General features: G+C 39.1%; 1 protein-coding gene across 1 annotated transcript in view; it reads left to right on the forward strand.

Moving 5' to 3' along the window:
* BRCA1 (BRCA1 DNA repair associated) overlaps window positions 1-25,832 on the forward strand; it is a 54,053-nt gene that overhangs the window by 6,037 nt on the left and 22,184 nt on the right. The window contains exons 4-9 of the mRNA XM_044674170.1: window positions 191-293; window positions 950-995; window positions 2,885-2,961; window positions 9,358-12,759; window positions 13,373-13,461; window positions 20,994-21,165. Of these exons, the coding sequence (XP_044530105.1) occupies window positions 191-293; window positions 950-995; window positions 2,885-2,961; window positions 9,358-12,759; window positions 13,373-13,461; window positions 20,994-21,165 (3,889 nt within the window). The remainder of the gene's footprint in view (window positions 1-190; window positions 294-949; window positions 996-2,884; window positions 2,962-9,357; window positions 12,760-13,372; window positions 13,462-20,993; window positions 21,166-25,832) is intronic.

Here is a 25,832-nt window from a genome sequence, read left to right on the forward strand (position 1 = left end):
ACATTAGCTACAAAATAGCTGGTTGAATTTTAACTAACTGATTATAATCAATCAGTTTTAAGAGTTTTCTATAAGTTTCTTTTCCAATATAGTACACCAATTCAGCCAATAATAGAGATTCCATGGCATAGATTAAAGAGATAATTTTCCCCGCTTTGAGTAAATGACTATTCTCTGCATTTATTGCCAGGAATCCAGTCTTGGCGTCCAGCTCTTTGACCTTGGCATCAGAAAAGGTTCCCTGAAGAAGCAAAAGAAATGCATTAAAAATAATGCTGTCTACATCAAGTTAGGTAATGGGCCTCACAGGCAGGTTATATGTTGTATATTGGAATTGGAAAGAGGAAAGAAAATGTTTTTACTTAAAACCACTGACATTTTATATATAGCAAAGGACTTTAGAAAGAAAAAACACAGTAATTGGTCAATAATTTTCAGGCTTCAAGTACATATGATATATCGTATAATTACCCTAAGTAGGGTCTCAATTAAATGACAAGAATGTAGTACTTATTGGACACATGGTACTGTACAAATACCGCAGGAAAGAACAGATAAGTAAAATAATGCCTGCCTTAAGGAGGCTTACAGTCTTAGGCAGTGATGGAACCAGCAATATTTATTTTTCTTACTGGCCGAATAAGTATTCCTGGAGAGAACTGAACTGGGAGAGTAAGACTAGTGATTTTCCAGGATTCAGGAACAGATGGGGCTAATCTGGGAAAGCTTTATGGCAGAAGTAAGCTTAGTACTGTCTGTGCTGATGGCTTTATCATTAAATGAGATAATATTTGTAAAGTGATAAGCACAATGCCTGGTACAGAGTAGGTATTTAATAATTTAATAAATTCTTTCTAGAATGGAGGATTTGAAAGGAATATTGTTTTGTAAGCACCTTTCACTTCAACGAGAAAACCTTCTAACTTGTGTTTTGGGATGTCTTTTTTAGGATCTGATTCTTCTGAAGATAGTGTGAAAAATGCAATCTGTAACAGGTAGGTTGAAGAAGATCAAACCAAAAGCATTTATGAAGCATTCATCATGGACTAGGTTCAGGGAATACAAATACAAGAGAAAACCCTTTCTGAATATAAGTTGACAGGTATGTGAAGCAAATTATTTCTTTGTTCCTTATGACAACCTGAGAGGCAGATGCTCTAATGATCCCCATAAGGAGATGGGCTGGAAGCAGCCACGTAGTGTATGCAGGGTCACCCAGCTAGTAAAGACTTAAATTAGGGTTCAAATTTGGGTCTTCCTAACTCCAAGTCCAGGATTTTTTTCTGTTGCACTGTACTGCTTGCATGAGAGAGGAGAAAAGTGGTGTTTTCATATTAAGGGGATATTGATGCTCAGTTTCTGTAGATTAGAAGCAGGCCAGGAAGGGACTTTCAAGATCATCCAAACCAGAAAAGGTGGCCTCAGACGCTTCCCAGCTGGGTGACACTAAGCAAGTCACTTAATCCCTTTAGCCTAGCCCTTACCACTCTTCTGCCTTGGAACCAATACTTAGTATCAATTCTAAGACAGAGAAGGTAAGGGTTAAAAAAAAATCATCTAAGCCAACTTTCTTATTTCACTAATGGATTAGTTTGAGATCGGCTGCTCTGATTCTAAAGATCAGGCATCGAGCCTAAAAGATTTAATAGGGTTTGCATCTTTTTTATTTTATTATTGGCTTTCATAACAATCTGTTAGCCTGGGAAGGGATATGGCTGAGAGAGATTTGTGTTTTCTAGCTAGGGAGCATGAGAAGGTATGGCATTGGTGTAACTGTAAATGTAGAGGAAGCATATATAAATTTTGTGGGCTGGTAAACATTTAGGGTGCTATCCCTTCTCCCCTCAAAAAAGAAGCCCACTTTCATCTGTTGTCATAAACTATAATGTTAAGCAAGAGACCACAAGTATTTAGAGAAAACATCTCCCAGATTCTTCTCTGCACTCCTGGCCGGCTGTGTTGGGTGAAAGCATCACTGAGAAATCTTGATATAATCAGCACTTAATAGTTAATCCATTTTCCCTAGTGGGAGAACCAGGAGATGGAATTTGGAGGAGATTCTAGAACACAGTAGCAGGGGCACAAGGCAGTAAAAAGGTAACTTATATACTGCTAGAGTATTTTTGGATATCCTGCAGCTTTCCATCCTCCACAGTCTTGTGTGGACTATTTACTCTGCCTTCTTGGGAGGGTTGCTGCCCTTCTCTGAATGGTGCTTTTATTTTGAGATATTTGACCTTCTTAATCTGACTATGCAGTCAGCAACAGGAATTTAGCAGTAGAGTGATAGGGGAAAAAGCACTGGAGTCAGATTCAGAGTATGGGCAGCTAGAGGGTGCAAGTAGATAGAGTGTAAACCTAGAGTCAGGAAGACCTGAGTTCAAATCCAGCCTCGGACATTTACTAGCTGTATGACTTTGGGCATAAAAGGGCACCCCTTTTTGGCGCCATTTCCTCAACTATAAAATGGGAATAATATTAGCACTTATCCCCCAGGTTTGTTGTAAGGCTCAAACAAGATAATTATAAAGCACTTTGCTTTAAAATTGGAACATACTAAGTGCTACATGATACCTGTTTTATATATAATACTTATTATATGTTAAATTAATAATATATAAATATATTGTATTATATAAATATAATAATACTTATCATTAATTACCTTAATTCAAATGCTGTCTACTCACTACCTGGGTGAGTTTGGGCAAGTCATTTAACTTTGCATCTAAGTTTCCTTATATGAGAGGATTGTACTAAATTATTTATAAGACTTCTCCAAATTGTAAATCCTAGAGGAAGACTTATTTAAATTTATAGCTATTTCAATTTTGTGAAAAAATAACATCTTCTCTCATTAGAACCTCTGCCTTCTTTCCTATAGTGTTGAAGACAAAGAATTGTGCCAGACCTCACCACAAGGAACCAGACTTAAAGTCAGATTAAAGCCCAGGGAAAAGGGTAATGACAATCTTTGCTCATATTTCCTGACTTGTTGAGTGCAGAAGAAAATATAGATAGACGTTGGTTAGAGCAACAGAGGCCTTTTGTAATTCTGTAATCCCCAGCAACCTGTGCCTGGGATAGAATAGGCATCTCAGACTCATAATATGGCCTAGTGTGTTTGTAGTAATACCCCTTGCTGGAGAATTTTCTCAACTGAGAGGAATGAGGTCAGAGATAGAAGGCCGAAGTGAAATCTATTAGCATGCTATGGAAGACTGCTGATAGTACCTTCAGCTTCCTACAGTTCAGATTTGGGTTTTATAACCTTTCAGGCCCAATTAGAGTATATAGCCAATCAGCAGCATTCCTTGGCAACTTAAGAAAGCTAAATAAAGCATTTCACAGGAGTGGACGGGAGAAAAAGAGGTGTATTTGTAATGCAGCTAGCAGGATTCATTGTCAGAAAAAGAAAACATTCCCTGTTCAAGGGGAGCTGACCGTATCCTTTTGAATTTATGAAAGAAACATTTTTAGACAAAACTGCAAGGTTGAGGTAACCATTTCGACAAGAATGCAGGTGTCTTTTATTCAAGGACAAATAGTTGTTATAGCAGTGCATGAGACCATCTGCTTTACCATGCCCCTGCATCTTTTGGTACATTTTATTTCTCTTTACTTTCCATTATTAGTTTTGTGTGTGTGTGTGTGTGTGTGTGTGTGTGTGTGTGTGTTTAACCCTTGCCTTCTGTCTTGGAGTCAATACTGTGTATTGGTGTGTGTGTGTGTGTGTGTGTGTGTGTGTGTGTGTTTAACCCTTGCCTTCTGTCTTGGAGTCAATACTGTGTATTGGCTCCAAGGCAGAAGAGTGATAAGGGTAGGCAATGGGGGTCAAGTGACTTGCCCAGGGTCACACAGCTGTGAACCTAGGACCTCCCGTCTCTAAGCCTGGCTCTCAATCCACTGAGCTACCCAGATGCCCCCTCCATTATTAGTTTTATCAGTTGGTTGGGAAATCTCTACATCATTAGTCCATTAAGATATCCTGAAATGATTGTGGTTCTATCTTTCACCCATACCCTGCATGAAATTGCTCCAAATAACTCAATGTCATATTAGCATCACCATTCATTTTTTTGACCAGACTTATGATTTCCATAGTGTAGGGAGCTCCCATAAATGAAACTCCTTCCACCAATGCAGATTGGTGCCTTCTTTACAACTTCCAGAGTTGCCTAAAACATTGAGTTAATTGAGTTGTCCTGGGTCACCTGGCCAGTTTAAAGGAGGCAGAATTAATATAACATGGTTTGACCGAATTACCCAATGCAAATTCAATGATCATTTACCATAAAGTTGTTGCTTTTTTTTTTTAAACCTTTACCTTCCATCTTAGAACCAAGAAGCACTATAAAGACTAGACTGAGGGTTAAGTGACTAACACATCTAGGAAGTGTTTCAGATCAGATTTGAACCCAAGACCTCCTAACTCTAGGCCTAACTATTCACTGAGCCACCTAGCTGCCCCAAAATTTTCATGAAGCTGTAAGGCAGCTTTATTGCTAGAAACACTGGAAGGCTGCTCATTAGTGAGATTTATTTTATACTTTATACTTGAATGCTCAACTTAATTTGTCAAACGAATGTCTCAATAGTATCCTTGTAGCCCCCTTCAGTGTATCTTGGCAGGAAATTAAGCACCATGGCTTAACCCTTGTTCCCAAGTTCGTCTCTGTTCTTCCGCTTCTTGCCAATACTTTTTGAGCTGTCCTAACTCTCCAGGTTTCTGCATCCTTACTCTGCTCTCCATGAATACAGGGTTACAAAGTTTCTTGGCTCCACTACTTTTCCAGTGGCCCACTGCTCTAAAGTGCCCAGCTTACCTTCTTCCAAGCTAAATGTGGTTGGTAGGGGACTGACAATTAAAGCCTTATCCCAACATGCAACTGTTTCTGACTTTCAGTTTTGACAAGTTGGGGCCTCCATGGCTGTGGCTTCTCTGTGGCCTTATCTATCCAGCCTATTCATTTTTCTCTATTCTTAATCATCATACTCAGCCCTGTGCTGATTTTTCTTTTCTTTTTTAAAAATGTATTTTTACTTCACTAAATTATTTCCCAATTATTTGTAAAAAAATTTTTTTAACTTTTTGTAAAATTTTGAGTTCCAAATACTTTCCCCCACTATATACCCTTACCACTCCTGGGCTAAGGACGGTCCCTAGCCCGGATGAAAAAGGAGGAGGGTTGGGCGTGGGGCTAGCAACCCCACCCTGTAAAAACTAATCTGCTAAAGAAACTGCAACCTAAAGCAGGGGCAGCTGGGCTAGCTCAGTGGATTGAGAGCCAGGCCTAGAGATGAAAGGTCCTAGGTTCAAATCCGGGCTCAGACACTTCCCAGCTGGGTGACCCTGAGCGACCCATTGCCTACTGGTTGTGGCCCTATGCTCCTAGAATGGAGTCCCAGGATAAATAATATATCCCCACCTACCCCTCGAAAAGGCAAATAGCATGATATTTAGACATGTGAAGTCATGCAAAAATATTTCCATTTTAGCCCTGTGGCAAAAGAAAACAAAAACAAGAAAAAAAAAGTTTTCAAAAGTTTGCTTCATTCTGCACTTAGTTCATCATTTCTGTCTCTGGAGGTAGATAGCATTTTTTGTCATGAATCCTTTAGAATTGTCTTAGATTATTGCATTGATCAGAGAAGCTAAATCTTTATCAGTTGATCATCCTTACGATATTGCTTTTATTGCGTATGATGTCCTTTGGGTTCTTCTCACTTCACTTTGCATTAATTCATCTATATCTTCCCAAGTTTTTCTGAATCCATCCACTTTGTCATTTCTTACAGCACAATAGTATTCCATCACAATTGTATATTATAACTTGTTCAGCCATTTCCCAATTGATGGGCATTCTTTTAATTTCTAATTCTTTGCCACCACAAAAATATTTTTGTAATAGGTCCTTTTCATCTATTTGGGATATAGAACTACTAGTGGTATTGCTAAGTCAAAGGGTATGCACAGTTTTATAGCCCTTTGGGTGTAGTTCCAAAATCTTCTCCAGAGTGGTTAGACTAGTTTATAACTCCACCAATAGTCCATTACTATCCCAGTTTTTCCACATTCCCTCTAGCATTTGTCATTTTCCTTTTCTGTCTTGTCAGCCAATCAGATCTGATAAGTGTGAGGTAGTACCTCAAAAGTTTTTTTATTTTCATTTCTCTAATGAGTAGTGTGATTGGGAACATTTCTTCATGTGATTACTGATAGCTTTAATTTCTTCTCTGAAATTTGCCTGTTTATATCCTTTAATCATTTTTTTTTTTTACCCTTAACTTTCTGTCTATTGGTTCATAGGTGGAAGATTGGTAAGGGTGGGCAATGGGAGTCAAGTGACTTGCCCAGGGTCACACAGCTGGGAAGTGTCTGAGGCCGGATTTGAACCTAGGACCTCCCGTCTCTAGGCCTGACTCTCAATCCACTGAGCTACCCAGCTGCCCCTCCTTTAATCATTTTTTAATTGGGCAACAGGTCATATTTTTATAAATTTGGCTCATTTCCCTGTATATTTGAGGAATGAAGCTTTTATCAGAGAAACTTATTGTAAAAATTTTTTCTCCCAGTTTCCTGTTTTCTCTTCATTTTGGATGCATTAGTTTTATTTGTGCAAAACCATTTTAATTTCATGTAATCAAAATGATCCATTTTACTGCCCGTGATCCTCTTTATCTCTTGTTTGGGCACAAATTCTTCCCCTATCCATAGATCTGGCAGATAGATTTTTCTATGTTCTCCTAACTTACTTGTCTAAATCATTTATCCATTTTGACCTTATCTTAGTATAGAGTCTAAGATGTTGGTCTCTGCCTACTTTCTTCCAAACTCCAAATTTTCCAGAAATTTTTGTCAAATAGCAAGTTCTTACCCCAAAAACATGAATCTTTGGGTTCATCAAATACTAGATTACTGTGGTCACTTATTACTGTGTATTGTGTCCATAATCTACCTCTTTGATCTACCAATCTATTTCTTAGCCAGTAGCAGATTGTTTTCACAGTTACCCCTTTGAAATATAATATGAAATCTGGGACTCTAGGCTGCCTTCCTGAACTTTTTTTCTCCATTAATTTTCCCTTAATATTCTTGACCTTTTGTTCTGGATGAATTTTGTTACTGTCTTTTACCAGCTCTGTAAAATAATAATTTTGATAGTTTGATTGGTTCAGCACTGAATAAGTAAATTAACTTAGGTAAGAGAGTCATTTTTATTATACTGGCTCAACCTATCCAAGAATAATTGATTTTTCTTCAATTCTTTATATCTTTTTTTGCTTGTTGGAAGAGTATTTTGTAATTGTGTTCATATAGTCCCCGAGTTTGTCTTGGCAAATAGACTCTCAAGTATTTTATATTGTCTGCAATTATTTCAAATAGAATTTCTTTTTATATCTCTTGCTACTGGATTTTGTTGGTAATAAAAAGAAATGTCGATTTATATAGGGTTTTTTTTCTATCTTGCAATTTTGCTAAAGTTATTCATTGTTTCAAGTAGTTTTTTAGTTGATTTTCTAGTGTTCTCTAAGTATGCCATCAGATCTACAAAGGGTGATAATTTTATTTCCTCATTGCCTAATTTTATTCCTCTAGTTTCTTTTTCTTATCTTATTGCTACAGTTAGCCATTCTAATTCAATGTAGAATAATGGTGATAATGGACATCTTTGCTTGACCCTTAGTCTTATTGGAAAGGCTTCTAAGTAATCCCTATTACAGATGTAATGCTTGCTCTTTGTTTTAGATAGAAAGACTATTGATTCCTATGCTTTATAGTGTTTTTTAATAGGAATGTATGTAGAATTTTGTCAAAAGCCTTTTCTGCATCTATTGATAGAATTACATTATTTTTGTTGTCATTGTTACTAATATGGTCAATTACACTGATAGTTTTCCTTAATTTTTGAACTAGCACTGCAGTCCTGGTATAAATCCCACCTGGTGTATGATCTTTGTGTTATATTCCTATAATTTCCTTGTTAGGTTGTTTGTTTGTTTTAAGTTTTTGTATGACTATTCATTAATGGAATTGGTATTTTTCTGTTCTTTGCTTGATTCTTGACTTTGAATTTATGTTAAAGTTGGACTCCATTCTCACTCTGGGGTGGAGGTAGTAAGGAAACAAGTGTCCTAAGCTTTAGATTTTTTCGCACTACTGTTTTCTGAGCTAGTTCTTGGAGTTTGAAAGTTTTCAGTGCTTCTGAGATACCATGATCTGGGAAAGGGTATGGTCACTGCTCTCCAGGTCTGTACTCTGGTCCTTACCCAGGAAAGGGCCTCTGATGTTTTGGGATTGCAAACCATACTGTTCCTCAAGGTCCCTGATCCCTTGTGACAAAAAGTGATACCATTCTTTCAGGCTCCTTCTTCCTCTTTATGGAAAGTATTCTCCACCTTTGATCTGTGACCCAGAAATGAATATGGGCAATGGATTTGCCAAACGGCTTTCTGTCTTGTGTCCAGTGCTAGCCCAGTAGTCACCTGTAATCTCTCTTTCACCAGTTTCCAGGTCCCCCTTACCATCCCTAAATAAGAGCTCCCAAAACTGCTGCCGCTGCTAGTCCTACCACTAGTATTACATCCATGTAGGCTGTAGGCCAGCCTCTACCCCTGTGTCACATATCTCCTTCTGACTCCCTAGGCTCTCTTGGACTAAAAGAATGTCTTGCCTTAACCTTTTGTTGCCTCTACCACTACAGATTTCTATTTGAGGTAGTATTTGGACAGGTCAGTTGAATGCTTCTGCTAATCTGCTCCCTTGGACTAGTTTTGATTTTTCTATTTCCCATTATTAGACTTAAGTCTTTTTAAAAAAACTTACATTAGGCATCTTAGAGTTTTGGCAGTTCAAGAACATATCTCCTCTCTATAATTTTATTTCTATGAAAATTACTGTCCCTACCATCATGTTTTTTCCTAAGGTACTACTGCCTTTCAATTTTCACTGTGATATTTATAATTTCTCTTGCATTTTCAGTTTTTTTTTAATGTGTGGAGCATGGTTCAGCTGGTAGAACATAACCTCAGCTGGATGGAACTTAGCTACTTTAGTTTTAATAAGTCCTAATAAGCTTTTAAAAACTGGGAGGGTAGAGATACAATTTAGGAATGAGGAAGTTCTGGAATTAAATTTTAACTATTTTTAAATGAACTGAATGAGAAATCCTAATAAACAGAGAATAAATGAAGCCCTACACAAGCTTATTTAATTATACATATTTTATACAACTCCATTATACTTATTAATCTTTCTAGGTCATTTTCCATGAAGATAGCCACAAGTTCTATTAAAATGTATTTTAAATGAAGCATAATCCTATAAGGACTTTGTTGTTTTTATATTTTTTTCAGTTGAATATGAGTTATCTGAGAAGGCCATAAAGAGCCTACCACAGCACCAATCTGACACTGAAAATGTCATCAAGGAGAATGCCACTGAGGGGCATTCAGAGGCGTCTCGGGGTGTTTCTTCCTCAGACTTGAATATGGAGCCATGGGACACAGACATGCATGCCAGCTCATTACTACCTGAGATCACCAGTGTATTGCCTAACACAGACAGCATGAACATAGAAAAGGCTGAACTCTGTGATAAAAGCAAAAGGCCTGGTTTAGCAAGGAGCCAGATCAGGCAGATTGAGAGTAAGGAAAAATGTAGTGCTGGGAAGACCCCAGATGCAGAGGAGCCACATGAGCTGAATGCCCATCATCTGTATGAGAGGCAAGAACTAGAGGAGCAGCCAGAGTGCCCCAAGTACCCCAGAAGAAATCCTCAAAACTGCTTGTCAGGAACCAAACTGAAAAGCAGTATTCAGAAAGTTAATGACTGGTTATCCAGAAGTAATGACATTTTAGCCTCTGACTACTCCTCTGTTAAGATCCATGAACAGAATGCAGAGACAGCTAGTGTCTTAGAAGATGGGCATCCAGATATTACAGATGGAAATTCTAGTATTTCTGGGAAAACTGACTTGGTGGCTGACTCTACTGATGGTGCCTGGCTACATATGTCTGAAAGAAGCTGCCCCAAGCAGGCAGAGAGCAACAATATTGAAGACAAAATATTTGGGAAAACCTACCATAGAAAATCAGTTCACACTAATTTGAATTATGTAACTGAAAACTTGGTTGTTGGAGCTGTTGCTTCTGATTCTTTGATCCCTTCAGAGCCTGTCAAAAAAACCAGGTTAAAGCGTAAGAGAAAGACCATCTCTGGCCTACAGCCTGAAGATTTCATCAAGAAGACACACACTGAATTTATTCACAAATCCTCTGAAAAGAAAATTCATGCTGTTGACCAAATTCTAGAACAAGAACAAAATGGCCAAGTGATGAACACGGTTAATGGTCATCCCGAACAGAAAGCATTAGTAGATGGTCATGTAGAGGAAGTGAAAGATGCTCTGGCATCAGAACTGCTCTCTGTGGAGAAAGAATCCACTTTCAGAACTGGAACAGACTCCACAGCTGGCAGCACAAACTACGGGGGACTCAAATTAAATGGTAGAGATGCCAAAATGACAAAAAAGGACAAGCTGAGGAAGAAGCCTTCAGCCAGGATTGTCTGTGAGCTTGAGCTCGTAGTTGATAAAAACCCAAGCTCTTCTAATGAGACTGAACTACAGATCGATAGCTATCCCAGTAGTGAAGAGATAAGGAAGGAAAATAATTCTGAACAGAAGCAAATCAGACGCAGCAGAAGGCTTCAGCTGCTGTCAGAAGAAATTGCAATGGCAACCAACAAGGCCTATGAGCCAGATGAACAAGCAGAAAAAAGTTGTGTCAATGAAGTTTTCCCAGATCTAAAAATGGGAAATACACCTGTCTGTGCTACTACTGTCAGTCTCACTACTGATAGTGATCAAATGTTAGCTAGCTGCAGTGTCACTGAAGAAGGAAATGAAAAGAGCCTGGAAGCAATCCAAAGCAGCAGAGACCAAGAGGATCTAGCAGTAAGTGGAGGGGAAGGATCACAAGGCCAAAGAGCCAAAGGAAACCTGGAGATCTTGGAGGTTCCTGATACTGATTGGGACACTCAGGACAGTACCTCATTGTTTACAGCTAATACTCCACAAAATTCAAAAGCAGGACCCAGTCCTCACAGAAGTCAATGTGAAGTAATGGAAACCCCCAAGGAACTCTTAGATGGTTGTTCATCTGAAAACACTGGAAGCACCACAGAAGATTTGAGGAGCCTGATAAGACAGGGAGTTAAAAATGCCTCAGAGACAACCACAGAAATAGAGGATAGTGAACTTGACACCCAGTATTTACAGAATACCTTCAGACGTTCAAAACGCCAGACATTTGCTCTGGGTTCCAGTCCAAGACGGGAATGTATGAAACCCTGTGTTATCTCTCAGGCTTTATGTCAGCCGGATCTAGATAATGCCACAGATTATGGGGGCCAGGAAAAAGAAAAACTGGGAAAAAGAGAATCCAACAAGCCCGTGCAAGCAAAGTCTGCAGTCATGAGCTTAGCTGCAGTTTGTCAGACAGAGGAGAGGAAGCCAAGTGATTGTGCCAGTGTCTCCAGGCTTTGTCACATAGAACCATTGTATGGTGGCAATGACTGTGAATTCATTGCTGGAAACAACCAGGAAATTTCACAAGTTCCTAATCAAAAGCAATCAGTTTCTCTAACAGGATCATCTGCTAGTAAAATTATATATACAAAAAATCTCTTGGAGGAAAGGCTTGATGAACAGGCCACATCCCCTGAAACAGCTATGGGAAATGAAAGCTTAGCCCAAAGTAGCTTAAGTCCAGTTAGCCCAAATAACAGCAGAGACAATATTTCTAAAGTAGCTGACTTAAACAGATTTATTGGCATAGGCTCTAGTGGAGAAGGCAGTCAAGTAGAAAAACATAAAACCAAAAAATCTGAATTAAATACACTACCTAAATTAAAGCTTGTGCAACCTCAAGTCTGTCAACAAAGCTTTCCTCAGGATAACTTTAGCAAAGAGCCTGAAAGAGAAGAGAAAGAAGATAATGTAAAATTAGCTCAGGCTATTAGTGCAGATTCATCTCCATGTTTTGAACAAACTAAAGAGAATACACATTTTACTCAGGTTTGGTCTGAGACTCCTGACTTGTTGGACAGTGATGGTGAAATTAAAGAAAACACTAGCTTTGCTGAAAGTGATATCAAAGAACAATCTGCTGTTTTTGGCAAAAATGGTAAAAGTTCTCAAGTAAGAAAATCTAGAAAAAACCTCAGCCCTTTAGTACATAGAAATCCCAGTTTGAGTTGGAAGTCCCGAAGACAAGCCCGGAAACTAGAGTCCTCAGAAGAAGAAGCCTCCAGTGAGGAGGGAGAGCTTCCAAGTTTTCAAGACTTAATATTTGGTAAAGCAGCAAGTACACCTTCTCAGCCTACCAAAAATAAAAACACTGCCAAAGAGCTTTCAGCGAATGAGGCAGAAGAGAATCTAGCCTTCCTAAACAGAGATAGTATGAGTGCTAGCAATCTTCAGATACCATCTGGGGAGGCATCCCTAGATCATGATTCAAGCCAAGAATCTGAATGTTCTGGTAGCTTATTTTCTTCACACTCTAATTCATTAGAAGACTTAGCTGGGAAAGCAAATGACAAGGATTCTGCTTTGGTGTTTGGAACAAGTCATCCCAGAACCCAAGAAGTCCAGAGTGGGAGTGAAATGCCCAAGGTTTTCCAAGATAAGGAAGAAAGGGAAACTGACCTAGATGAAGACCATCACCCTAAGGACCAGAGCATGGATTCAAATTTAGGTATTGGCCACAAGCTTTTGTTTGCTGAAGTCTCGTTTATATTATTGAGCTAAGTGTTTGTTTTTTAATGCCTTTGGGTAGGCATGTTTAAATAGAAGTGGAAAATTGCATCTCAACTTTAAACTTTCAGCCCTGTTTTCTCCTGAGGTGGTTTTCCTTCAGAAAGAAATTTTGAATGAATGACTGGAGTTAGATGATAGATCGCTGTTTGAATGAGACATAATACAATTTCTTGAGATAATGATTTATTTTTCTAAAAGAATATTTTTTAGGTGCCTACCTTAGATTCTAAAAAGAAGTGTTCCTGTGTGTGTGTGTGTGTGTGTGCGCGCGTGTGTGCGTGCATGTGTTGCGTGCATGTACATAAATTAATTATGTCAATGAGAAGAAATATCTGTTTGATGATGGTAACTATATACCTTTTAAATTTTAGTTTTAAATGTAATTCTAACTTATTTCACTGTACAAGGTTAAAAATCCATAAGGTCAATCATCCAAAACTTTTGGGAATCTTAAAGGAAAAAGCATTGTACTTTACTATATTGCTCTCTCATTTTACAATTTGCATCTTTTTTTTTTTTTTTTTTTTTTTTTTTCCAAAAAATCGTTGAAGGTGAATCTGGGTCTGGGTATGACAGTGAAACAAGCCATCCTGGAGACATTTCACAGCTCTCGTTTCAGAGTGATATTTTAACCACTCAGGTATGAAAACCAATATGCGTATCTATGTTGTATTTGTGTGTGTGTGTGTGTGTGTGTGTGTGTGTGTGTGTGTGCACTTGGCCTCAGCAGTCATCTACATGATCTTTGCCCCACATTTCATACTTACATATTGTTCATCCTTTCTTAAGCAACCTAAAGACTACCACAATGATTAACTTCCTTTTTGCCAGCTGATTCAGTTTTCAGTCCAGGAACAAAGAAAGTAGGCTTTTTTAAATAATTTCTCCTATGTATAAAATCCTTCAGTCCATCTACCTTAATGTCTCATTGTATCATATGTCTACCTTCCAAGATCTAGTCTTACTCAGGACTCAGAGGGTTGGCCACCAGGTGATTGGGTTTTTTTACCCACAATGGGTAGTTCATGTAGGCCATCTTTTTTTTTTTTTTTTTTTTTTTCCTTAAACCCTTACCTTCTGTCTTAGAATTAATACTACATATCAGTTCCTAGGTAGAAATGGGTAAGAGCTAGGCAATTGGGGTTAAGTAACTTGCACAGAGTTATAAATTAGAATGTGTCTGAGGCCAGATTTAAACCCAGGGCTCTAGATTCTAGGCTTGGCACTCTGTCCACAAATATAAAATGTTTCCACATAAATAGAATTCCAGATATAGTGTAGAGACATCAGAGTCTGGACCAGATTTCAGTAGAGTCTCTTTATCCTACCAGATGCCTTTGGCATTAGAATTGAGTTCCCAATCTACGTCATTTCTCATCCTCTGTCTTCTTTCGATTTTTTAAGCCCTTACTTTCCATCTTAGAATCAATACTGTATTGGTTCTAAGGCAGAAAAGCAATAAGGGCTAGGCAATGGAAGTTATGTGACTTGCCCAGGGTCACAGCTAAAAGCATCTGAGACCACATTTTAGGCCATCTTTTAAAGTCATGATTCTTGACCTGAGATCCATGAACTTGTTTTTTTTTAAGAATATTTTGATAACTGTATTTCAATATAATTTGTTTCCTTTATAATCCTATGTATTTCATTTTATGTTTTTAAAAAATCTGAAAAGGGCTCCCTTGCCTTCACCAGACTGCCAAAGGGGCCCCTGGCACATAAAAAAAAGATTAAGAACTTCTGTTCTAAAGTATGGAAAAGTTTTAATTAGCAGGAGTTTTGACCATATCTTTTGTTTTCCCTGATAAAACCTGCCAGGCCCATAGCAGACACTTTGTCCATTCATTCCTTAAACATTAAGTCTTATTGTCCTTTGTGGTGGATTGTGTGGGATTTTATCACAAATTGATTTAACAAGCATTTGTTAAGCATCTAATGTGTGCAAGGTACTCTGCTGGATGATCAGGATACCAAGAAATGATAAAGAAGTTGTTCAGGTAATAGAAACAAAAGAAAGAACGTTATCCCAACCTTTAAGGCGTTTACTCCTACTGGGACAAATATAAAATGTTCCCACATAAATAGAATTCCAGATAAAGTGTGGAGACATCAAAGAATAGAATCCCAGACCATGTTCCAAGGAAATATAAGGACAAAGAGAACCCTTTGAGCTGGAGGATCAGGGAAGGTTTCATCCAGGAGGTGGTGCTTATGCCCACTCCTGGAGAAAGAGGAGAAAGGTGCACCCTCCCCAAGGAAGGAGGCCCAGCCTGGGGAATCATTTAAAGGCCTTAATCTTGCCCTTGTTCAGACACTTCTGTGCAGAGGTGGTGATCAGCTCATGATACCAAACTGTGGTTTTCTTCTGGTTTGTAAACCCCTTACCCCTTTTTAAAACCTTCACTGTTCCTTTCAGGGCCTATATTTTTCTTGTTTCATAGGCAATGGCAGTTTTATTTTGTTTTGTTTCAAATCCCAGTGGGTCAATCCTGGAAATATTTGGCATAGATAGTATTGAAGAATCTTTTATCAATTAAAAGAATCTGTTGGGGTGGATTTCCCTAGACTGTGTGGTAGAATAGCCCACTGGAGAATAAAAATTAGAGCTAATCTTTTTTTATAAAGTTTGCAAAGCACTTTATGTACCTGAATTCATTTGATCCTGACAGCAATCCTGTGAGGATAGATATGATAGGATTATTACCCTTTTAAAAATAAGGAAACTGAGACTCAGGGATTATATGACTTCTTCACAATCACACTGCTAGGCACTAAGGAGGTGGTGGGAGACTTTCCTGACACCAAGCCCAGCTATCTTTTCCCTATTCTAACTCACAAAGAAAATGCCTTGGTGCAATAAATTTCATCATAGGTGAGATCTAATTCACTAAGTGAATTGCCTAGGGCCTTCGTTTCCCCATCCCTAAAAGAAGGACCATTTCTCCTGCCCCCTGCATCCTTTTAAGATTTTTCCCCCTCTGTTACTTACCACCCTAAGGTTTCAAGCAAGTAAGAAGCAAAAACCAATGGGGACTTGTTCTTTTCCTTTCAAAATTCTTTGCAGTAAACCAGGAAGAGTAACAGCTTTCCTTGCTGTTTTTCAACCCTAGAATTCTTTCCTTGAAAAGCCTATTTAGCTACTGTAGCAGGTAATAACGTACTATATTATTGAGCCATTTAATGAGTCTCTTCCAGATCCAGAAGTAAATAAAGCCTCAGGGTTAATGTGGAACATTGAGATTCAAGGTATACTCATGATTCTTAAAATTTACTGTGGAATTTGTTCATTATCTTGACCCTGGAGAAGTGACTCTCCTTCTCTATGTTTTTTGTGTTTTTTTAAACCCTTATTTTCCATCTTAGAATCAATACTATGTATTGGTTCCAAGGTAAAAGAGTGGTAAGGGCTAGACATTGGGGGTTAAGTGACTTAACAGCTAGGAAGTAACTGAGGCCAGATTTGAACATAGGACCTCCCGTCTAGGCCTGGCTCTCAATCCACTGAGCTACCCAGCTGTCCCCCATTCTCCTTCTCTATGTTGTGGTGTTACACCCAACCCTTGTAGGGAGGGGATTATAGAACCGAATGTCTTACTTCCTAATTGCATGACACTGGGCAAGTCACTTAACTCCAGTTGCCTAGCCCTTAACTCTCTTCTGCCTTAGAACTGATAACTTAGTATCAATTCTAAGACAGAAGGTATGGGTTTTTTTTTTTGTATAGTTGTTTTTTTTTTAACCCTTGTACTTCAGTGTATTGTCTCATAGGTGGAAGAGTGGTAAGGGTGGGCAATGGGGGTCAAGTGACTTGCCCAGGGTCACACAGCTGGGAAGTGGCTGAGGCCGGGTTTGAACCTAGGACCTCCTTGTCTCTAGGCCTGACTCTCACTCCACTGAGCTACCCAGCTGCCCCCGGTATGAGTTTTTTAAAAAAAATTAATGTCTGATATCAAACTGAAACATAGGATAAAAACCTATTAGGCCATTTTTTCTCACGATAGTGGGAACCATGGCCAGCTCAATGAAGTCACTGGTACTCCACGGGATAGAATGTTGGCCTGGCTTTTATCAGGATAACTTCCCAAACCCTCACTCAGTTGTGAGGACTGAGAGAGAGACCTTGCCACCCTCAATTTATTTTCTTTTTTTAGATTTTTAATTGTTACCTGTTCTTTCATTACCTTTCATCACTTTCAAAAATATATTCATCTTTCTTCCCCTTCCCAGCAAGTCATTCCTTGTTACAAAGAATTTAAAAAAAAAAAAAAAAAGCAGTTCAGCAAAATTAACCAAACACCAACCACATCTGACAGTATACGTTATGTTCCCTATCAATGATCCTCTAATCCTGTTTTTTAAAAAGTCTCTTCATTTTCTGTAGAAAGGAAGTTTCCCAAAGCCTAGGGCCTAGTGGACTATAGAGTGGGTTTGTATAGCTTCAGCCTATTTTGTACCTGAGCTCTAAGATCAGGTACAAAGCATTCTCTCCATTTATGCAGTATTGCCATGGTGACTAGACAAATGAAGAGACCTGTAGGGCCTTTCCTTTCTCTCTTATTCATGATTCCTTCTAGATGTGGGAAGTTTGGAAGAGGATTCTTTCACTATCTCAGAATAACATTTTGTTTCTTTTTTTCTGGAATTTTCTGGAATTGGGAATTCGAGGGGTCTAATTTCTGATCCTGTCACCCTTGGTACTTGCATATTGTTTGTGACCTTGAATGAGTATCCTCACCCCATTATTTGCTCCAGGTTCCACTGCTGAAGATTATATTCCTGGCTTCAGACATATTTTAAATATCCATCAAAAGGATTTTGGATTATTTTATTTTTATTTGGGGGCTTGTTTGATTTTTTTTACAAAATGTTATAGTAAACATTTGCCCCAAAGTATTAATGTCAGAGATTACAAGTGCACACAATGTATTTTAGCACAAGAGAGTATAGGAGATTAAATTGAATTATAAAGAAGACAACTGATCAAAACCCTTATTAAGCCCCCTACTATGTGTGGAAGTCTAGGGTAGATGCTGGGGATGATGCAGAATTTAAATGTTGTGGTCCTTGCCTTTAATAGTGCTTTATAGCTGTGTAAAGGGAACCCCCTCCTCCTGGGGTCATCCAACCTGCGTCCCTGCACTGCGTGACTGGGCGTCACATAAACGCTCCAAACATGTCGCAGGTGAAGAGTCCTAGGAACAGGACCTGGAACAAAAGGTTATGGGTCCAAGCCAAAAGAAAGGATAAAAGATGAGTGCCAGGGGTTGCTCACTATTCCCTTGGATAGCAGCAGTGGAGGACCATGGCTGAAAGAGGTAGTCATGTGGAGAGACACGTGGTCAGAATTAGATTAGAAATAGGCTTTAATCTCTATCAATCTGCTTTCTTTATTCAAGTTATATTAACAAACTATGGAAACGAAGAACCAGAAGTTTTTCATTTAACTTTAACATAGCTTAATGGGGGCCATTTGTAGTTATAAATAACCATAGGACAACTTAATTCATAAATTGGAAGTAGAAAAATTGGCATTTCCAACATGGAAATAATGCAAATAAAGTCACTGAAGCAGGAACCTACAGGACATGTATGGGGACAGCATAATTTAGTTTGATTGAACTATACTTCCAAATATCCCCAGATCAGGGTGGCTCAATAGCACAGTGGATAGATATCAGGCCTGAAGTCAGGAAGACCTGGGTTTGAATCTCACTTCAGACATTTCCTACCTGTGTGACTCTGAGCAAGTCACTTGACCTTGATTGTCTAGCCCTTGCTATTCTTCTGTCTTAGAACTGATACTGAGACAGAAGATAAGCATTTTTGTTGTTGTTTTGTTTTTTAAGCCATTGGAAGGTTCTGAGCAGAGAAATACTATGGCCAGATGCATTCATATGGAGGATGTCTGGCAACAGTGGAAATTAATGGCTTATCTAAGCTGTTCCCTGGTTAACTAAGACCTTAACTACATCTGGCATCACAGATCTGAGATCTCTAAGATGTGAGTGGCCATACCCCTACAGGATGCCGAGGAACTGTCCAATCAGAAAGCGGTGCTTGGAACATTTAATTGGTAAAAATGGAGGGTCTCTGCACCCTTACCCCTCATAGCACAATTACACAGTCATAGCTCTCCTCCTGCTAGTCTTTCTGACTTCTAAGCTGCTTATTAGCCATGTAGAGGCAGGGGATGGTAATCATAGGATCTAACAACCAGAAAAGAATTCTGAAAGCATTCATCAGAGGCCTTTTTATTGTCCCATAGCAGGGGTTGCTGAGCCTCATCCATTCTCTGCTCACAGAAGTAACCACAACCAAGCTCCACATGGTGGCAGTGCTGTTGCTACCAGAGTAATTGGCAGCGATGCAGTCCCCCAGTGTGGCAGTGGAAAACCTTTGTCAAGCTCAGAATACATTTTCTCATAAAAACCTCCAGCTAAAGCTATGAATTCAGTGTGGCAGGAGAAGGAAGATGGCCTGTTTTGAGGGAACAGCAAAGACATTTTCAAGAATTAGAAGTTCACTGCACATGTAAAATCTATGTCAGAATGCTAATTGGGAGGGAGAAAGGGAGAGACTTTGGACCTCAAAATTTAAAAAAAGAGAAACAACTCTTCTCCCCAGATTTTTGTTGGAGTTCCTAATACATGTGAATGTGTATGTTTTATTTTTTTTTTAACTCTTCCATTTTGGAATCTATACTAAGTATATCCATTCTAAGTCACAAGAGTGGTGAGGGCTAGTGGTAATTGGGGTTCAATGACTTGCCCATAGTAACATAGGAAGAATCTGAGGTCAAATTTGAACCCAGGTCCTTCTGACTCCGAGCTGGCTCTCTTTCCACAGTGCTACCTAACTCTTCCTAAGAAGTGTACATTTTATTTAGTTGTTTTTTTCTTTCTAAAACCCTTACCTTCCATCTTAGAATCAATACTGTATATTGGTTCCAAGGCAGTCTAAGGCCAGATTTGAACCCAGGACCTCCTGTCTCTAGGCCTGGTGCTCTATCCACTAAGATACCCAGCTGCCCCCAGAAGTGTATGTTTTAGAAAGTTCCTCACTGTCAATTTGAATTTAGTCATGACCTCGTAACTCTCTGCCTTCCAAAAACTTTATCTTAATTGGCCCTTTCTCAACTTGAAATGAGTAGTATTGACTTGTAAGCTGAGAACAACATAGGTATAATCATGGTAGCTGGTATTTATAGAACCTGTTACAGTTTGCAGAATTCTTTTCATATGTTCTCACATTTAAAATTAACAGCAATTTTGTGGAGTGGGTGCTACAGGTATTTATTATCTCCATTTTACAGTTGAGGAAACTGAGACTCAAGAGAGATTAAGTAATTTATCCATGGTCTCACAAGTAATAAATATCAAAAATAAAGATTAAATCCTGGCATTCTTTCTACTCTAAAAGACTATCTCCTATGGTCCCATTAGTTGAATGTCTTTATAGTCAAAACAATGACTGTTCTTCCACCTTTCGATTATTTTTAGTAGTCTTTCTATAGGAACCCACTAGTCTATTAATATTTCTCTCAGATCCTTTTCTACAGTGATCTCTAAGCACCTCATTAGCATTAGCGCCTTATTCCTTCTGACTGAAGCCAAAGAATCAGGGAATCCTAGAGGTAGAAAGGAATTCTCTAAGTCAATTTCAGACTCCAAGTAAGATTAAGGACCTCTAAGGAGCCTTTTAAAGTGTTTAATCACCTTGATAATTGGCAACTTTTCTATCACCTAACCTAAATCTTCTCTGTACTTATAGAGGAAAGTTAATTCTTTCTTGTATCTTTAAAAAAGAAGTTGAACAAACACAAAGCCTATATAAAGTATTAAAATCAAGTTAATTGAATATCTTAAAGGTATCAGATTTCCCAGGTTTTTCTTCTCTTCCCACGGATCTTTAAACCAAAATGACCACCTTGTAACAGGTAATTGGTTTTGCAGTTTCTCTCCCCTTTTCCCCATTTCTACCTAGAACAATTTCATGGGTATGACTTAGGTAAACCCAGTTAGATTATAGGTGTTTGACCAAATTTAGTCATTCAATACTAGGCAATTTGTGTTCTCTTCATGAAATATGTCTTTGTAATTAACTTTAATGCTAGTCTTTTTTCTCATTGAGAGAAACATAATCTTCTGACTCAGGATCATTTCTTTGTTGTAGCAAAGGGATACCATGCAAGACAACCTGAAAAAACTCCAACAGGAAATGGCTGTCCTAGAGGCTGTCTTGGAGCAACACGGTAGTCAAGTTGCCAGCAACTCTGATTCTCAGGATCCTGGGCCGTGCCCTTCCATGGACCAGCCAGACTTGAAACAGACCAATTCAGAAAGAGGTAAAGACATCTCAGTCAGCTGACATTTACTGAGTCATTTGGTGCTGGGCCTTTTGTGAGGTGTGATGGGGAATTTCGAGCATAAATCAAGTAAGATACTTGCCCTCAAAAGGCTTTCCAGACAAGAGCCAAGAGAAAGGGTCATCCAGGGTCACTGTGGTGTCATCCTCTATGTATTGAATAATATGCAGAGGTTTAAAAGAGAGAGGGGAAAAAATCCTGTCTGTGTATGGCTAGGAATCTAAGAAGGGAAAGACAAAGTCCCTACATGAAAATAAATGACACTTGGAAGCAATATGCAGTGTTATGTATTAATATATTCTCTTCTGAGCACCCTGCACTAAAGAGGGACCTTGATGAGCTGGAGCTCCATCTGAGAGAAGCAGCTAGGAAAGGCAGGGGGAGCTGGAACCTTCCTTGTGAGATATGTTGAAAGGAGCTAGGAATGTTTCACCCACTAAAACAAGATTCTAGAGCAGTGGTTCCCAAACTGTTTTGGCCTAGTGCCCTGTTTCCAGAAAAAAAAATTACTTAGCGCCCCCTGTCACATACTATCACCACCCCCTAGTTATTCACTGCCCCCAAATGCACCTGTGGCCATCACCGCTTCCCTGGATCATTGCAGCACCCACCAGGGGGCAGTGGCACCCATTTTGGGAATCACTGCTCTAGAGCTATATGATAACTGTCTCTTTTTTTTTTCCCAACCCTCACCTTCCATCTTAGAATCAATAATGTGTATTGGTTCCAAGGCCAAAAAGCGGTAAGGGCTAGGCAATGGGGGTCAAATGACTTACCCAGGATCACATAGCTGGGAAATGTCTGAGGCCATATTTGAACCCAGGACCTCCCCTCTTTAGGTCTGACTCTCTATCCAGTGAACTGGACCATCATGTGGAAGAGGGATTATGTTTTTTATTCTGGATGGTAGAGCATTCAACAGGGCAGCTATGTGGTATAGCAGAGCAAGGGGCCTGAAGTCAGGAAGACCTGACTTCAAATCCAGCTTCAGACTCTCCCCAGCTGTTTAACCTGGGCCCAGTCACTTAGCCTCTATCTGCCTCAGTTTCCTGATCTATAAAATAGAGATAACAATAACATCTACCTGCCAGGGTCGATGTGAGGATCAAATGAGATATAATATTTCAGTGTTTTGTTTTTTAAAACCTTTACCTTCTGTCTTAGCATCAATTTTAAGAAAGAAGAACAGCAAGGGCTTGACAATCAGGGTTAAGAGACTTGCCGGGGGGTGGGTTGGGGGGCAGCTGGGTAGCTCAGTGGATTGAGAGCCAGGCCTAGAGACAGGAGGTCCTGGGTTCAAATCTGGCCTCAGACACTTCCCAGCTGACACCTCCAAGAGAAAGAGAGAGAGAGACACTTGCCCAGGGTCATACAGCTAGGAAGTATAGGAGACTAGATATGAACCCAGGTCTCCTGACTCCAGACCTGGTACTTTATCCACTGTGCAACCCAATCTAGCTGTCCCACCAATTACATTTTAATCTGGTTTGTACCTCACTCAGAATTGTGGATTGCCTGTGACTTTAATACCTCTTGGTTTAGAGGGTTTCATACAATATGTAAAGGTCAGTCTAGGCATCTCAAATCCTTTCTGACTCTGAGATTCTATAATTCCATTCCTTTAGCATTAGAAAGAGAGGAGGAACTCTCCAAAGTAACAGGCTTTCTGTGTTAGCCTGAAAGACACATAGTGTTTAGGAGTCACGAGTTGACTCTTGGCATAATGAAATCTGTGGTATACAGGACAGTGCTTTATGGCAGGGTTTTTCTGTATTGGCAAGGCCAGATTAATTAGAGCATAACCCTAGTCCATGAGTGCCAAAGGAATGCAGTCTGAAAGGTACATTGGAGCTAAATGGGGCTATTCAAGGAGGAATCTTGAGCTAAGTTTTAAAAGAAAATCCTGAGAATAATTTGTATCTATATATTGACATAAATGAGTAGATGGAGGAAGGTGAGGCAAAGATGTTAGATTTTAACTGAGAAAAAAACTCCATGGAAGATGAGAGTTCAGTCCAACAAAGCACCACAAATGGGTGAGCCCAAACAAGGAGTTTTTTCCTTGGGGGGGAAAGGGGTACTAGGATGTTGAGCCAATTTCCACTTGTGGCCTTGGTACTTCTGTGATCCATTCCTCCTAAACTCTCCCAAAGTTCTTTTCACTGCCCTGTCCATGCAGATCTGCCACATGAATCAGGGATCCAGATTTCCTACTCTTTTAATCCTTTTCCCAAATAATCATTTTTCTTCTCATATACTTTGTTTGTTTCCTTAGGGGTGCTGGGAATTTCTTTTCTCCTTTTGGGTCTTTCTAGGAACCCAAGTCCATTCGCTATTCAAACCCAAGGGCCTGGTCCCTCCTCGATATTTTTGTGTTCAGAGGGAACAGTAGCTTATGCATGAGAAGCTGGGAACTCTGTTGCTATGGCAGTGGTTCAAAATGTATTTCCTTAAATGCATTCTTTGTAACTGTATCTCCATTTAGTTCATCTCCCAAATAATGAAGCCCAAAGTCCTGTCACGATCCCCAGCACAATGCTTCTCTTTGGGGTGCTTTTACTGTCTCCAGTCTAAACACTGACTAGACTTTTAAAATCCAAGTGTGCAAGAAATAAAATGTTATTGTCTGACTTTGAATGTCTGTGTAATATACTATCTCATCTTAGTTTTTGTGGGTTCCTGAAGGTCTGCAGAAAAACATTTTTCTTTGTGCTTCTATTTCTTAAGTGTTTGTGGTTTCAACTTCATGCCAACTCTCATTAGGAGCTCTTTTTCCCCCTTAAGTTCATGTGAGCCTAACTGATCCTCAGCCAAACATCATACTCAATAGGAAAGATAGACTTGTTTTCCTTAGTGTAAGTCCCATAAAGCCACCCCCTAAGTTCCCTTTTAAGGATTGCTCATAAGGATGACTCTAGCACTCTTTTCTCCCTTTCTTTTGAAGTCAAATGTTCTGTCCTTAACACAGAAGTCTCTGCTAGCTTTTACCTGGGGGCCATTGCCAGACACAAGACATATACTGAGGTAGGGGAGAGAGAAAGTGTACAAGAGAGTGTGTATTTGGCACTTCCCTACATAGAAAGCAACACGCTATGTTGCAAAGATTGCTGGGTCTAAAAATCACAGGGATCAGGGTTTAAATTCTAACTTTGTTACTTACTACTTGGTGACCTTGGGCAACTCCCTTCATATCTCTCTGGACTTCAGCACCTCCCTCCTAAAGTATAGGGCTGAACCTAGAGGATCTTTAAAGTTCCCTTCCAGCTCTAAATCTTCTTATAGAGCGGAAAGAAGCTGGAACTTAAGAGTTTTGAGGCTCAACTCTTACTAATGAGTAACCAAATGAATTTCTCAAGACATTAAACTACTTCGAGTTTCATTTTCCTCATCTGTAAACTGGAGATAATAGTTCTTGCACAGCCTGTCCTATAGAATTGTTGCAAGGATGATTAAGCAATACCTATATGGAGTTTAGTAACCACACAGCCAATTGATATAAATTGTCATCATCAGTTTATCTTTAGAAGCTCCTGTTTGGCCCAGCTCCCCTACATCAGAAGATTCTAGGAGACAAGGAGGTCCGTGGCTGGAAGAAAATCTCTGTGGGTCCTAGATTACAATGTTAATTCTCTAGATCACCAATCTGGCCCCCTTGTCTGGAATGAATCAACCTTCCCACAAGGCCAAAATGAGCCAGGTCTCTCTTTCCAGAAGGAGATGGAAGATTGAGGCAAAAAGATAACCAAAAAACCCAGTGGTGTGTTCTTAAGGTACCACTGTGGGATCGTGTCATAACTTAAATTAGCTTTTGTTCTTTCTCTGTGGCTTGAGGCCCATTGTAATGAAAAGAGGAATTCATAAGCTAAATGTTCTAGTTATGTAATCATTTGTTAATAGTTGGCTTCTGGTTTTCATGAGGCTTTACTTTTTTCTTTTCCAGTGAGTGATTCATTCTACTTCATGTAGGTCCTTAGGAGGCTACACATTTTTCTGTCAATTTTTTTGTCCTGTATTTTTGGGGAAATGACAACTATATTTAAAGTTTTCTGTACCCAACTGAAAGAAAAAAATTTGCTGGTTCATCTTTGGGCCCAGCCTGTTGTGAACAGCTGCTGACTTTAGTCAGGGCTCTTCTTGTGTTCCTGAGACACTCACACACCCAAAGAAACTAAGCTGCAAGGGGAACTATAAATAATGCATTTGAGGATTAACTTGAGAAATCAACGATTATTTTTCTTCAGGCTACACAGTATCTTATAAACAATTTAATTAATGCAACCTTTGTTTATGTTTTTCTTTTATGATATAGAGGCTCCTGTTTTCCTAATGAAAATTTAAAATTTTATCTTAATCATTACTGATCTACTAATAGATATGGAGAAAGGGTCTGTGATATTTATGCTTTTCATTTTTGCTTTCTAAGTATTTCTACCTTTAAGTCCCTCTTAGAGGTGGTAGCATGTTCATTCTTTTGAGAATTTGTAAATAAATAAAGGTATCCTAATGTGCCAGAACTTTCCCTTAGGAGTGGCTGTTTTATATTTGTTCTCTTCTTGGCTATTTTATCCTTAGTTCATTACTCTAAGGATCCATGTATTTTTAAATAATTAAACAACTGAAGTGAAAAATGTCAGTTCCCTCCAGTC

The sequence above is a fragment of the Gracilinanus agilis genome, chromosome 4 (genome assembly GCF_016433145.1).
Source record: "Gracilinanus agilis isolate LMUSP501 chromosome 4, AgileGrace, whole genome shotgun sequence".
NCBI classification, from domain to species: domain Eukaryota; kingdom Metazoa; phylum Chordata; class Mammalia; order Didelphimorphia; family Didelphidae; genus Gracilinanus; species Gracilinanus agilis.